A 13,551-nucleotide genomic window follows, 5' to 3' on the forward strand; every position below is an offset into this window, starting at 1 on the left:
GACTCCAATTCTTAAAAAAAACAACAAAAAACACTTTGCATTGTGGCTCAAGACTGTAGTCCCAGCTACTTGGGAGGCTGAGGCAGAAGGATTCCTTGACCCCAGGAGTTGAAGCTACAGTGAGCTATGATCATGCTACTGTATTCCAGCATAGCCCACAGAGCAAGACTTTGTCTCTAAAAAACTAAAAATTAAATTAATAAACAAAACAAAACAGATGGGCCAGGTGCAGTGACTCATGCCTATAATCCCAGCACTTTGGGAGGCTGAGGTGGGAGGATCACCTGAGGCCGGGAGTTTCAGACCAGCCCGGCTTACTTGGTGAAACCCCATCTCTACAAAAATACAAAAATTAGCCAGGCACGGTGGCACATGTCTGTAATCCCAGCTACTTGGGAGGCTGAGGCACGAGAATCGCCTGAACCAGGGAAGCAGAGGTTGCAGTGAGCTGAGATCATGCCACTGCACTCCAGTCTGGGTGACAAAGAGAGACTCCATCTCAAAAAAAAGAAAAAAATAAATAAAATAAAAATAAAACAAACCACCAGAGAGAAGTCAAAGAGTCCACTTTTTAGAACAGGGACAGGGGGAATTACTCTAGAGGAAAGGATGAAAGGAAAGAGTAAACCTAATGTATAAACTCTGTCTGAGGTCACAATAAAAACAAAAGAAAAACATTTAGATATAAAGGACATTTTAAGAGCAACTGGGGACTATCGATTTTATATACATTAGCTATTATTGAATCCATGTTAAATTTCTTGGGTGTCATAATGGCATAGTGGTTACATAAAAGAATATTCTTGTTCTTAGACATGTGGTGATACATTCATGATGACAAATTTATTTTCAAAAGGATCAGCAAAAAAAATAGATAAAAGAAAAATATATACATATAAGAGAGGAGATAAAACAAATATAACAAAATGTGAATTAGATAAAGAGAAATGGATGTTCACAGTACTATGTTTATAGTTTTCTGTGGCTTTAAAAAAATTTCAAAAGTAAAAGTCAGAAAAATATGTGTGGCTAATATGCTATAGTTAGTTTTATTTGATGAACGTGCTAAATACTAATAAATTATCTAATACTTTTTCAAAAGCCCACCATGAAATTCTTTTCCATCAAAGCTAACCAAGCTAAAAGGTGAACTGTCACTTCTAGCCAGTGTCAGCAACGTAATTTGTCTTCCCCCACAACATCAGTCAAGAATCATGTTTGATCTACCTGTGAAATTAACAAACCAGCAAAACACCTACAGCATTCAGCCACCTTATCAAAAAAAATTAACATTAGAAAATCTGTAATCTGCTGGTTTTAAAATAATTTATTTCATAGGTCTGTTTTAATTTCATGTCTCACAGCATACATTATTTAACCAAGAGGTGCTGGACAGAGATTGTAAAAAGGGAGAAAACATTTAGGATAAGAAACCGGCTCAATTCCATTAGAATTTGATCCTATCTTGTAAAGTCTTGCTAGGATAAATTTCTATCATACTTCTTTTGTGCTTACAAAAAACATTAACTTCTGAATTTCCAAAGTTGTAAATAAAAATTTTTACAATTAAGTATGCATTCAATTGACACACAAGGCAACCAAATAAATTCTGTCATCAACATTAGCATAATGTGTATTTCCTGTCACTGCACTAACATTAAACTAAACCTCAAACCACAAAAACATTGTGACTAACATTAAAAAGGCAAGCTGTAAGATACTCAAAGCTTATAAAGGACAAATTGCACATGGTTAAGATGGAACATCATTTGACAAGGGCTGGTGTTGTGCATATGGCTGCTTTTTTTTATAAGAAGGCCACCGGCAAACAGGGCAACAATGTCGGCCCCCAGCCAACCACATCACAATGCAATTCTGATGAAACACATGACCACAAGGCAACCCCATTAACAAACATCCATTTTCAAAATTCTCTAGGCAAACAACACATTCAGTACAGTGCAGCATATCAGCAGGCCAAATTAACCAATCAGGTTCCATATCTTCATTAGTGTTATATGATCCATATGACCTCCCTTTCCTTTCATATGGGCTGGTCTGACAATATTTATTGGCACATGAACAAGCCTCAGCATCACAGTGATTTGCTCTTCCTGGAGAACTGTGAAATACGCTTTGCTTGTCTTCAAATACTTCCTTCTCAGGGCTAAAAGTGTCTGTGTTCTCATTTTCTGAGTCATTTTCAGTATCTTGAGACCCCTCTGACATTTCCTCTTCAGACTGGATTCCAAGACATTTAAATCGCCACATGGGTAAATTTTTAATATAATCAGTTGGTATTAGAGGGTGAAGCCAAAGGTCAGGGAAAGCTAAGCGCTCCAAGAATAAGTCAGGGTCTTCGTCCCAATCAGATTCTACAGGAAAGTTCTGAAAAGAAGCAATCGGGTGGAAGAGGTAGCTGGTGTACCAGTCCCACAGACTTGATAGCCATTCTAAGTTATTGGCATTGACTTCATCATTATTGTTGTTGCGCCTTCTCTTCTTCTCAAAGTAATCAATTAGTAAACCATGTCCAAGGTATGTACTGAGAAACAGGGCTGGGTGTGAAGAGTAAAACATCCAGTCTGCCCTTACCCACGAAGCCAGTGTGGTTGTATTGGAATATCTCAACAATTTTAAGCTATATTCATAAAAGCTATCTAAGTAAGGTAGCTGTAAAAAGCCCAATACAGGTAGCCAGGAAATAATTAATAGAGAATTATATGTCCCTAAAGTGCTTATGAGAACCACAAATCGCTTTATGGTAGCTCCTTGTGTAATAAATAAGTCCATCCAAGCCATAAGATTAACTAGAACCAAGCTTAAAACAAACAGATCATTTACCTCAGGTTGTAATGAGCGCAAAAATGAATCCATGGCCTGAAGTGATATAAATTCACCTGTGTGGTTTCCGTATCTGTAAATTCCTTCAGGAGTTCTAAGTATGTATGATGGCATATTGTATATGCCAATATCTGTCATATAACTCTTGTTGTCCCAATTTTCTACATTAACAAAAATAAACTCAACTCTTCCAGTAAACTTTATACTTAGTGCAGAGAAGAAAGCTGGGGGTTGGTCAAGGTTTGCAAACAGGTATATTTTTAACCAATATTGATCACTTTTATTCCATTCTTCTTTCAAATGTTCAGCATTATAAATGGTTTTGATCCGAGAAGCTGCATGAGCAGTTATCCATTTAAAAATGTGCTCTACTTCAATCTTGCGTCCACTGTACTCTTTAAGCATGACTTTCCCTTTTGAAGTACTTGTTTGTGGAACAGACATAATGAGTGTGGATCGTACCCAGCCTCTTCTCCTGCAATATCTATAAGAGAGGAAACTGTGAGTAAACAGCTAGGCTGTAGTGCAAACAATTTATCTTCCCTGATACATTTATTTAGCACCTCTCACCCAAACCGAATAATTTCCAGATATTCAAAAAGTGGTACCACTACTTAGCGGCTGTGAAAAGCAAGCTGTTTTTGTAGTTTGTTTGCTTTGTATTTCTGTGTTTCTTTCTTTTTAAAAGATAAAGTGTATCTTGAAAAGTCTCCAAGTCAAAGGAATCAGCAAAAACTTCAGCATCTCTTATTTACCTACAACTGCATTATATGCTAAAATCCAGAAGATAATAAGAAAATAATTCATGCTCAGAAGAAATTTAAAATCCTATTAAGGAGACAAAACAGAGACGAAACTATATATTCAGAATTTAAAATCCTATTAAGAAGACAAAACAGAGGCAAAATTATATATATAATAATGCAAAAGAAGTTCAAAGAAGGGAATATCATTAAAAGTTTGGGATGGTGCAGATTTCATGAATGGTTTAGGAATTGAGTTAGGTCTTGAAGGATGGTTAGAATCCAGATGGGTGGAGAAAAGAGAAGAAAACAGATTATCCTAAGGCCCAGTTAGTTACTGGTTTGCTGCAAGCTCCTTAAGTGTAGAGTCATACCTACCCATTTAGTTAACAACTACAATGCCTGACTGCTACAGAGTAATCTGCACAAAAGCCAAACAAGAAAAGAGCAACTGCAAGCCCCATGTATTTTTGTATTCTCTTATTTCTTCAATAAAGATTATGAAGAAGAGTATTTAACACAGAGGAACAAAAACAGGAAGTATTTACATTAAGAGGTTCAGTTCAAGAATGATCCCCCTTTTACAGTAGAATAAATTCAGAAGAATTTAACTAAAATTCAATCATTCGTTCAGATTTATCCAGTAGGGTCATGACTCTCTTCTTTTGGAAACCTGTCTATTGATAGGTTCTTCCAAGGAGACCTTTGACACCCATCTTCCCTTAAAAAAACTAGGTAATGAGTGAAAAGAAATACTGAAAAATGAAAACTGCTGTTATATCACAATAAAGAGATTATAAGTGAAAATATTTTCCTTTCGTTTTTATTTTTAAAATTGTAGTTATTTTATTTGAATAATAAGAGAAAGGGACTTGCTCTGTCACCTAGGCTGGAGTACACTGATACAATCATAGTTTATTGCAGTCTTGAACTCCTGGGCTCAAGCAATCCTCCTGCCTTAGTCTCCTTGGGTAGTTAGGACCACATGTGCACGCCACCATGCCAGGCTAAGTTTAAAAAAAATTTTTTTTGTAGAGATGGGGGTCTCTCTACATGACATGAAGCCATGCTGCCCAGGCTGCCCATTGCTTTTAGTTTTAGCATTTTTTTTTTCATGTACCACACAGGAGGGTTAATCTTTTGTTTTTAAAAAGTATTTTTTCCCTCAAAACATACCATGTGAAATTTTTAAGTAAAATTTATCTCAATAAAGTTGTAAAAATGACAATCTACCACATGGATACATTTTGTTACAGATTTGTATATGAATAGTAATAAATATGTGACTTCTCATTTTGCTACTCAGAATATTGATGTAAAAATCATAGATGTTATGCTTTACTTAGCATGGATTATATTTTGTTAAATAAGCATATTACACATCATATGATCAGATGAAGACAGAAAAGTCTTGACGTAGGTAGCATATGGCTTTATAATGATAATTTGACTAATTTTATATCAGAGATTTTGTGATATAGTTTAAGATAAATGAAGACAACATGCTATGTCTTAAGACAAGGCTAGTGACGACTCTGGAAAGCTGTCTAGATGACTCAAAATCACAGACCATGACTCTAAGCTTTTTGTTGAGTTGATTCACTTCCTTAATAAGACAGATTCCACTAATGTCATTACTGTTTTAACTGAAATGGTCTGAAAAGTATATATTCCTACAAAATAAATTCACTTCCTTAATAAGACAGATTCCACTAATGTCATTACTGTTTTAACTGAAATGGTCTGAAAAGTGTATATTCCTACAAAATAAATATCTCCTACTCAATGCAAAATAATAATTCATTGACAGGAATTCTATTTTTACCCTATCCCAAAAAAGTAACAAGTCAAATGCGTATGGACAATTGTCTTATTTATATCTTAAATATCTTTAAGTATCTTTAACGTTCTCATTGCACATGATAATTGTGATGACACATTTCAACTGTTGGCCATTCATTTTATCTTCCTACTGCGGCCTCTGATTTGTGTCATGAATTAAATGAGTCTTTCTGACAGAAAACTTACTTTGTAAAATGAACAAGTTCTTAGTGCAGATATTTCTTCATATAAGAAAATGAACACATTAAGTGCTCTCTTTTCAGTTCAGAGCTAATAGTTTTATCATTCCAGACAGAATAATGTTATATTACCTTATATCAATAGAAAAACTTTTATTGCCAATTCAAAAAAACTTTTTTTACAATCTGAATAAATTCAATGACAATACCATGAAAATATCGTCTAGTTTTAAAACTAAACCTTTTGAGTTCTCTTAAGAGACCTTTCGGGATTTCTTAGAGAATTTTAAGATTAAAAATAATAGGAAATGTGGCTTGTGAGTTTTGGTATTCCAGTTTCTGATGTGGCATGCTGTATTTAAAAAGAAGCTGGGTTAGGTGGCTCACACCTGTAATCCCACCACTTTGGGAGGCCAAGGCAGGCAAATCATTTAAGGTCAGGAGTTTGAGACGAGTCTGGCCAACATGATGAAACCCTGTACCTACCGAAAATGCAAAAATTAGCTGGGCATGGTGGCACGCACCTGTAATCCCAGCTACTTGGAATGCTGAGACATGAGAATTGCCTGAACGTGGGAAGCTGAGGTTGCAGTGAGCTGAGATCGTGCCACTGCACTCCAGCCTGGGCAACAGAATGAGACTCCATCTCAAAAAAAAAAAAAAAAAAAGAAAAGAAAAAGAAACCTTAATATTTCAGTTTATATATGCTGTTTTTTCAGATAAAGTCATTAGCTGCCTTGGCTTTCCTGGCTCTCTCTGCAATCCACCTCTTTTTCTCCTTCCCGGTTTTTTCCACAGGCTGCCATCCCGGACACTCCTGCCATAACATAAGGCTTCCTGTCCTGCAATTCCCATGTCCTCTATCTTCTCTTTATTGACCCCCATCTCCCCAGCCCTCTCCACACATCTATACCACCTCATCTCCTACTCTGTCAAAAAAAGAACAGAATATGAACCTCACAGGAAAAGTCCTCTGAAATCAATCTGTTGCTTAAGGAATGAGAAGAGGTAGAACCAGGCAAGGCCATTCCTGCTGGGTATATGGGGGAAGAAATTAAAGCTGCTACAACTAGACAGAGTCAGAAGCTGCTCAGAAGTGGTAGTCCTGAATGTTCTCAAGGGAGCTGCTGTGGTTTGGTTCTGGTTTGTCTGTCCCCACTAAATCTCATGTTGACATTTTCTTCCCAGTGTGGCAGTGTTGAGAGGTGGGGCCTGGCGGGAGGTATCTGGGTCATGGAGGTGGATCTCTCATGAATACCTGGTGCTGCTCTCAAGAGAGTGAGTTCTAGCTCTGGCAAGACTGAATTAATTCTCGTGGGAATGGAGTAGTTTCTTGAGAGTGGGTTGATATAAAGCCACAGGCCCTTCACATGCGCCCACTGTCCCTTTGACTTTCTCCACCATGTTCTGGCAGCACAGAACCCTCACCAGAAGCTGAGAAAATGCTAGCACCATGCTTCGTGTAGAGCCTGCAGAACTGTGAGCTAAATAAATCTATTTTCTTTATAAATTACTCAGCCTCAGTATTCTTATAGAGCAACACAAAACAAACTAAGGCAGGAGCTAAACAGGTCAGGAAAGTATAGCTGTACAGTGGGACTAGCACACTGAAGTCAGCTACCCAGAGGCCACCCCAGAGAAGGGACTACAGTCAAAGAACACAGCACAGACAGAAGAGCGTAGAGTTTTGATATTTTTAAAACTCTGAAATCAAGATGATGACTCAATTACTCAAAATGTGATTAAAACACTTCCTGAATAACACTATTCTCTGCCCACTTACACCCTGCAAATTCTGAACACTCTTTTCTATATCTCTAAATTTTGTTCTTCTATATCGCCATAGTCATCAAAAGAAGAAAAAAATGACCCTGACTAGGCATAGCTTCCATGGCAAGAAAGTTCTTATTCCAGTTGGAAGACTTTCCAAATGAGGAGTCATGGACACATTATTGGAACTGGTACAAGTCACCGTGCAACAAAATCATTTTCTGATGAAACTGAAGATGAGTAGAAGAACTTTTAATAACAAAAACTATAGCTACAATCAACAAAAAAAGCGACTCAAAAAAATACTGCTTCAATTGTAAATAAGAGTAGGATTATTTAAAGATGAAGGATTTACAGGAAAACATCTAGAGCTAGCTTTTATGTATCTCTTCACCATCATTCCTCAGCTAATACAGAATCAGAGCTTTTCAAAAGAAAAGCTAAACAAATTTGCACTAAAAGCCACTGGACTGAATTATGACACTTCTGATGCATTCTGATTTATAAGATTACACTAAAAAATTATTCTTTCAGTGTTCATATTTAACAAATTATTTTTATTTTGTGTTTTTGAATTCTTTATTATCTAATAACATATTAGAATTTAATGTGTTCAATTTTATATTTTTAAAATGTGTTTTTATTTGATGTTTTCTAATATATGTATAAACTATAATGTTTTGAAATGTATTATTTAGTTCCATTTATTTTTTTAAAATACATTCTGAGTATCTTAAAAGAAGACAGTGATATTAATAGTGAATTTTGGCATAACTAAAAGTACCAAAATATCAGCTTTATCATTTGTTCTAGTATTATAACAATTGGTGAGAAAAAAAAGACCTTTCACTTAGACTCTATTTGGGAATGACGGAATCAGATCAAATACTAAGTCTGGTAAATGAAGGCTGGAAATCAGAATGATTTCCTTTTCAAAAGAGCATTAAGACTTAAGCTGTCTCACACATTTCAACAAAAGACATTGGGATGTGATTAAGATTCTGTGGTTATCAGCCGGGGCAACACAGTAAGACTTCATCTCTACAAAAAAAAAAAAAGAAAGAAAGTAGCCAGGTGTGGGTGGTGCATGCATAGAGTCCCAGCTACTTGAGATGCTGAGGTGGGAAGATCTCTTGAGCCCATCCATCAGCTGGAGGTTGCAGTAAGCTATGATTACGCCACTACACTCCAGCCTGGGTCCTGGGTCATAGAGCCAAATCCTGTCTCAAAAAAAAAAAAAAAAAAAAAAGATGTGGTGAAGATGCGCATGAGAGCTTTGCAGGTAGATGTGAGTTAAGAGGTGCAGGAACTTCCCTCCCATTCCCAACTCTTATGGGAACTCCTATCATCGATTTCACCCTTTATTACTAGTAGACAAAACAAGGATTTTGAGTAGAAGTGAAGCAAATGTGAGGCTAAGTAAAGGAGGTATAGAAATAGTTTAGGAGAGTTTTCTACAACCAATGGATTTCCCATTACAGCTAACACATACAAAAGATGTAAATCAGGCGTATCTACATACATTAGAAACTAGCCAATATTATAGGGTTTTGACATATATACAATATGCCTCCTCCTCCACACAAAACAAAACATGCTGTACATGCTAATCTTTCATTAAATATTCACCAAATGGAAAACTGAATAAATGAATGAGTCTAAGTTATAATTTGGTAGCACAAGGAATGGGAAAAAAAGGCATTTCAAAGAAGAAATAATGGAATAATAAAACAAGAAATAATGTGACAGACTGAATACTGGAAGTGATGACAAAAAAACAAAACAGACAAAAATACCTCTGTGAATTCTTATTTGAGAAAATGGGGAGAAAAACCAGTGAAGGACAGAAAAAAGAAAGGTAGAAAGGGCACATGGTTGATTAGAGAAAAAGAGGATGCATCTGATTTCAGATACTAGTTTTCAGGGAAAAGAATATATTTAGGGATAGTTGCAGAACAAATGGAAATGAGCAAAGAAATGAAAACTAGAGGTCAGAATGATAGAAAAAGATTTAGATCAGCACAGAGATCTAAATATAAATCTAAAGCCATGAATGTGCCAAGATCTCTTTGGAAAATAAAGTTGAAAGGACTAAAGACACAGTCTTAAGAGATATCTTCAGTAGACGGAACACAGAAGAGCCAGAGAAAGGGACAGGGAGAGACAGGGAGATAAAGCAGACAGAGAAATATCTTAGAGTGAAAGTCATTAGCTGCCAGTTTATCAAAAGCTATTAATCAAGCACCTGTGAGGCCAGGTGTGGCAGCTCATGTCTATAATCCCAGCACTTCTGGAGGCTGGAGCAAGTGGATGACCATCCTGGCCAACATGGTAAAACCCCGTCTCTACTAAAATACAAAAAATTAGCCGGGCGTGGCGGCATGTGCCTGTAATCCCAGCTACTCGGGAGGCTGAGGCAGGGGAATCGCTTGAACCCATGAGGCGGAGGTTGCAGTGGGCCAAGATCACACCATTGTACTCCAGCCTGGGCAACAGAGCAAGACTCCGTCTCAAAAAAAAAAAAAAAAAGAAAATCAAGCACCTGTGTAACTAACAGTGTGCCAAGCATTATTATAAGCTTTCAGTTCAAGCAGGCTTCTAATATCGTTGTCTTTTTTAAACAAGAAAGACCCTGGTCAGGACTCAAATTCTAAGAATTGCCTAATCAACGTACCTGGGATCACTGGAACAGTTAAATGTGCCTGTACGTATTCCAAATCTTGATACCTTTTTTACCATTTTCTCCCAATGAATTTTGCCCACCAAGGGACTTCTGTCATTTGCTATGACCTATACCCAAAAAAAGAGAAAAGAAACTTGAATCACCTAAAATAGTCAAATCAACCATTTATATCAACAATATAATTTCACTTAAAAAAAAGAAGATATTCTGTCCCCAGTTCTTATTTACTGTATCATCATATTATCATTACAATTCTTATAGAGGGAGCAATATCCAATAGGAAAAAGACTTAAAACACTGAAAAGTAAATTAAACTCTCCCACACTCTGTGGCAGTTACAAAAAGGAGGAGGGAGTCAAAACTGTATTAAAAAGCTAGCCACAGCTGGTGGCTTACACCTGTAATCCAGCACTTTTGGAGGCGGAGGCAGGAGGATCAAGAGGTCAGGAGATTGAGACCATCCTGGCCAACATGGTCAAACCCTGTCTCTACTAAAAATACAAAAATTATCTAGGCGTGGTAGCACCTGCCTGTAATCCCAGCTACTCAAAAGGCTGAGACAGGAGAAATGCTTGAACCTGGGAGTCGGAGGTTGCAGTGAGCTGAGATCACACCACTGCACTGCAACCATGGGAAAAAGAATGAAACTCCGTCTCAAAAGAAAAGCTAGCCACATTCTCCACCACATGGCTTCTTCTCTCTAATTAAGTTACACAGGAGGAAATTGGCCCTTGGAATAATTTCTCTTTGCTCTGAAAAGAAAGTTTTAAATAATAATAATCCAAATAAAGCTTATTAAAAAGTATCACATGCAGATTCAACAAGTTCAAATTTCACTTTTTAAAAAGTATAATTATGCAGCCAAGAGTCAAACACATGTTTTCTATTAAAGGATGCTTTGACTAAATCAATAAATACTACCACTTCTATGGCTTTTTGCTTAACAATCATGAATGGCTCTAACATATAAGAATTACCATAATGAATTTTACATTATTGAACTTGTACTTCAAATTTGCAAGAGCTTTCAGTTAGGATTAGGAAAATAAAACGGTTTTTCTTTTTTTTTTTTTTTTGAGACAGGAGTCTCGCTCTGTTGCTTAGGCTGGAGTGCAGTGGTTTGATCTCAGCTCACTGCAACCTCTGCTTCCCAGGTTCAAGTGATTCTCCTGCCTCAGCCTCCCAAGTAGCTGGGACGACAGGCACCTGCCACCAATTTTTTCCCAGCTAATTTTTGTATTTTTAGTAGAGATGGGGTTTCACCATATTGGCCAGGCTGGTCTCGAACTCCTGACCTTGTGATCCACCTGCGTCAGCCTCCCAAGTGCTGGGATTACAGGCGTGAGCCACCACGCCTGGCTAGAAAAAGATTGTTAACAAAAGAAAAAGGGGCCAGGTGTGGTGTCTCATCCTGTAATCCCAACATGTTGGAAGGCTGAGGCAGGTGGGTCACTTGAGGCCAAGAGTTCAAGACCAGCCTGGCCAACACGGCAAAACCCTGTCTACCAGAAATACAAAAATTAGCCAGGTTTGGTGGCAGGCACCTGTAGTCTCAGCTACTCAGGAGGCTGAGGAATGAGAATCACTTGAACCTGGGAGGTGGAGATTGTAGTGAGTTGAGATTGTGCCATTGCACTCCAGCCTGAGAGACAGATCAAGAATCTTAAAAAATATATAGATTATATATATATATATATATACACCTTCAAAATATGTCATGACTTCTCTTATTTATAAATGTCAGTCTTTCTAATCATTAACACCTTTTCCCTTTATTTCCTAATCTTCCTGCCTTTAATGAAGGCAGAATTTCCATGCAGATACCAGTAAAAAACAAAAAAATTAAAAACAGAACCATAAAAATAACTAAATGGGAAGTTAAAGGAAAGCCAAAAATGTCTAAAGTCATCATGAAACCATCTGTTTAAGTCCAGGGTATACAGGCCAAGTTTATTTTCATAAATGTTATATTACTAATACTATACAATTCAAAATTACAGCATTATACTCTGGGGGCCTCTAATCTTTCTAGGAGGAAGGACCATTTTCACAATCACAAAGCCTCCAGGAAGTGAAGTTCCAGGTGGGTGTGTAAAATGCGTGCTGACAGTCAACTCCTTGGGAGAGGCAAGAGGTGGTGCAGCCACCTCATCTGTGGCCACTCTGCTAGAACATCTAGCAAATGTCAGAGGGAAGCAGAAGAGACAGCACATGGTGATGACAAGTGACTTGAAGTTCACTTTATGTGCCAAGTAACCCCTATGACATTCCACTACTGTCCTCATACTTACTGAGACACACATGGATACGTAACATCTTATCACTTAACTTTGAAGCTTAATGAATATACATACACAATTTAGGGCATTAAGCAAATGGTTTTGATATTACTTTTTTTTGTTAAGAGACAGGGTCTCACTCTGTTCCCAGGCTGAAGTACAGTGGCTCAATTATGGCTCACTGCAGCCTCAAACACCTGGCCTCAAGTGATCCTCTCTCCTGAGCCTCCCAATTGTTGGAATTACAGGCATGAATCACTGTGCCCAGCCATGGTTTTGATAGCACTTTTTAATTAAAACAAGTGGTCTTATTGAGACAGATACAATTTATTCAAATACTCAGATAGTTGAAGTAACCAGGAAGAAGGCAATTTGGGGACATAGACTTAACAGGGGAAAGCTCTTTTGAAGGATGCTCATACCAGTTACTCTACCCAGTAAGTCTCTAGCTTTTACATTTTTCTGTGGTCCAGAAGTACTTTATAAGTTTTACCTAGAAGGCCAGGCACAGTGGCTTATACCTTTAATCCCAGCACTTTGGGAGGCTGAGGTGAGTGGATTACTTGTGGTCAGGAGTTAAGAGACATGCCTGGCCAAAATGGTGAAACCCTGTCTCTATTAAAAAAAACAAAAAGTTAGCTGGGCATGGTGGCACACACCTGTAATCCCAGCCACTTGGGAGACTGAGGCAGGAGAATCACTTGAACCTGGGAAGCAGAGGTTGCAGTGAGCTGAGATTGTGCCACTGCACTTCTGCCTGGGCAACAGAGCAAGACTCTGTCTCAAAAAAGTTTTACCTAGAAAATCAGGAAGATCAAACAAAGCAGGCTACTGCTGCCTCTTCTTTTTTTTTATTTTTTATTTTTGTTGCTACCACTCAAGAGTCAATCTGGTAGTTCTTTTGGTCAACTAAACAAAGAAATGTTTAACTTATTTTTCAGATTACTCAGGAAGATTAAGAAGTGTCTGTGCAATCATACTACCATACTCTCTACTCTTTGCTCTCTTTTAAAAATAACTCCCTGGCCAGGCACGGTGGCTCAAGCCTGTAATCCCAGCACTTTGGGAGAACGAGGCGGGTGGATCACGAGGTCAAGAGATCGAGACCATCCTGGTCAACATGGTGAAACCCCATCTCTACTAAAAATACAAAAAATTAGCTGGGCATGGTGGCACGTGCCTGTAATCCCAGCTACTCAGGAGGCTGAGGC

The 13,551-nt window shown here is 37.7% G+C and overlaps 1 protein-coding gene across 4 annotated transcripts in view; it reads right to left on the bottom strand.

The window, feature by feature from the left end:
- The window catches only part of LOC116526889 (E3 ubiquitin-protein ligase RNF103), a 115,297-nt gene that overhangs the window by 92,052 nt on the left and 9,694 nt on the right, over positions 1-13,551 (bottom strand). For 2 of the 4 annotated variants that reach the window (XM_032243606.1, XM_032243605.1), the window contains exon 3: positions 10,053-10,168. The exons of 1 other annotated variant lie outside the window; for it this stretch is intronic. In XM_032243606.1, coding sequence (XP_032099497.1) covers positions 10,053-10,168 — 116 coding nt within the window. Of the gene's footprint in view, positions 1-1,304; positions 3,329-10,052; positions 10,169-13,551 lie in introns of those variants that run through there. One more of the 4 variants, XM_032243603.1, reaches the window with a different exon arrangement.

Source organism: Sapajus apella, unplaced genomic scaffold, assembly GCF_009761245.1.
Source record: "Sapajus apella isolate SASKATOON/1434 unplaced genomic scaffold, GSC_monkey_1.0 scaffold52, whole genome shotgun sequence".
Classification (NCBI taxonomy): Eukaryota; Metazoa; Chordata; class Mammalia; order Primates; family Cebidae; genus Sapajus; species Sapajus apella.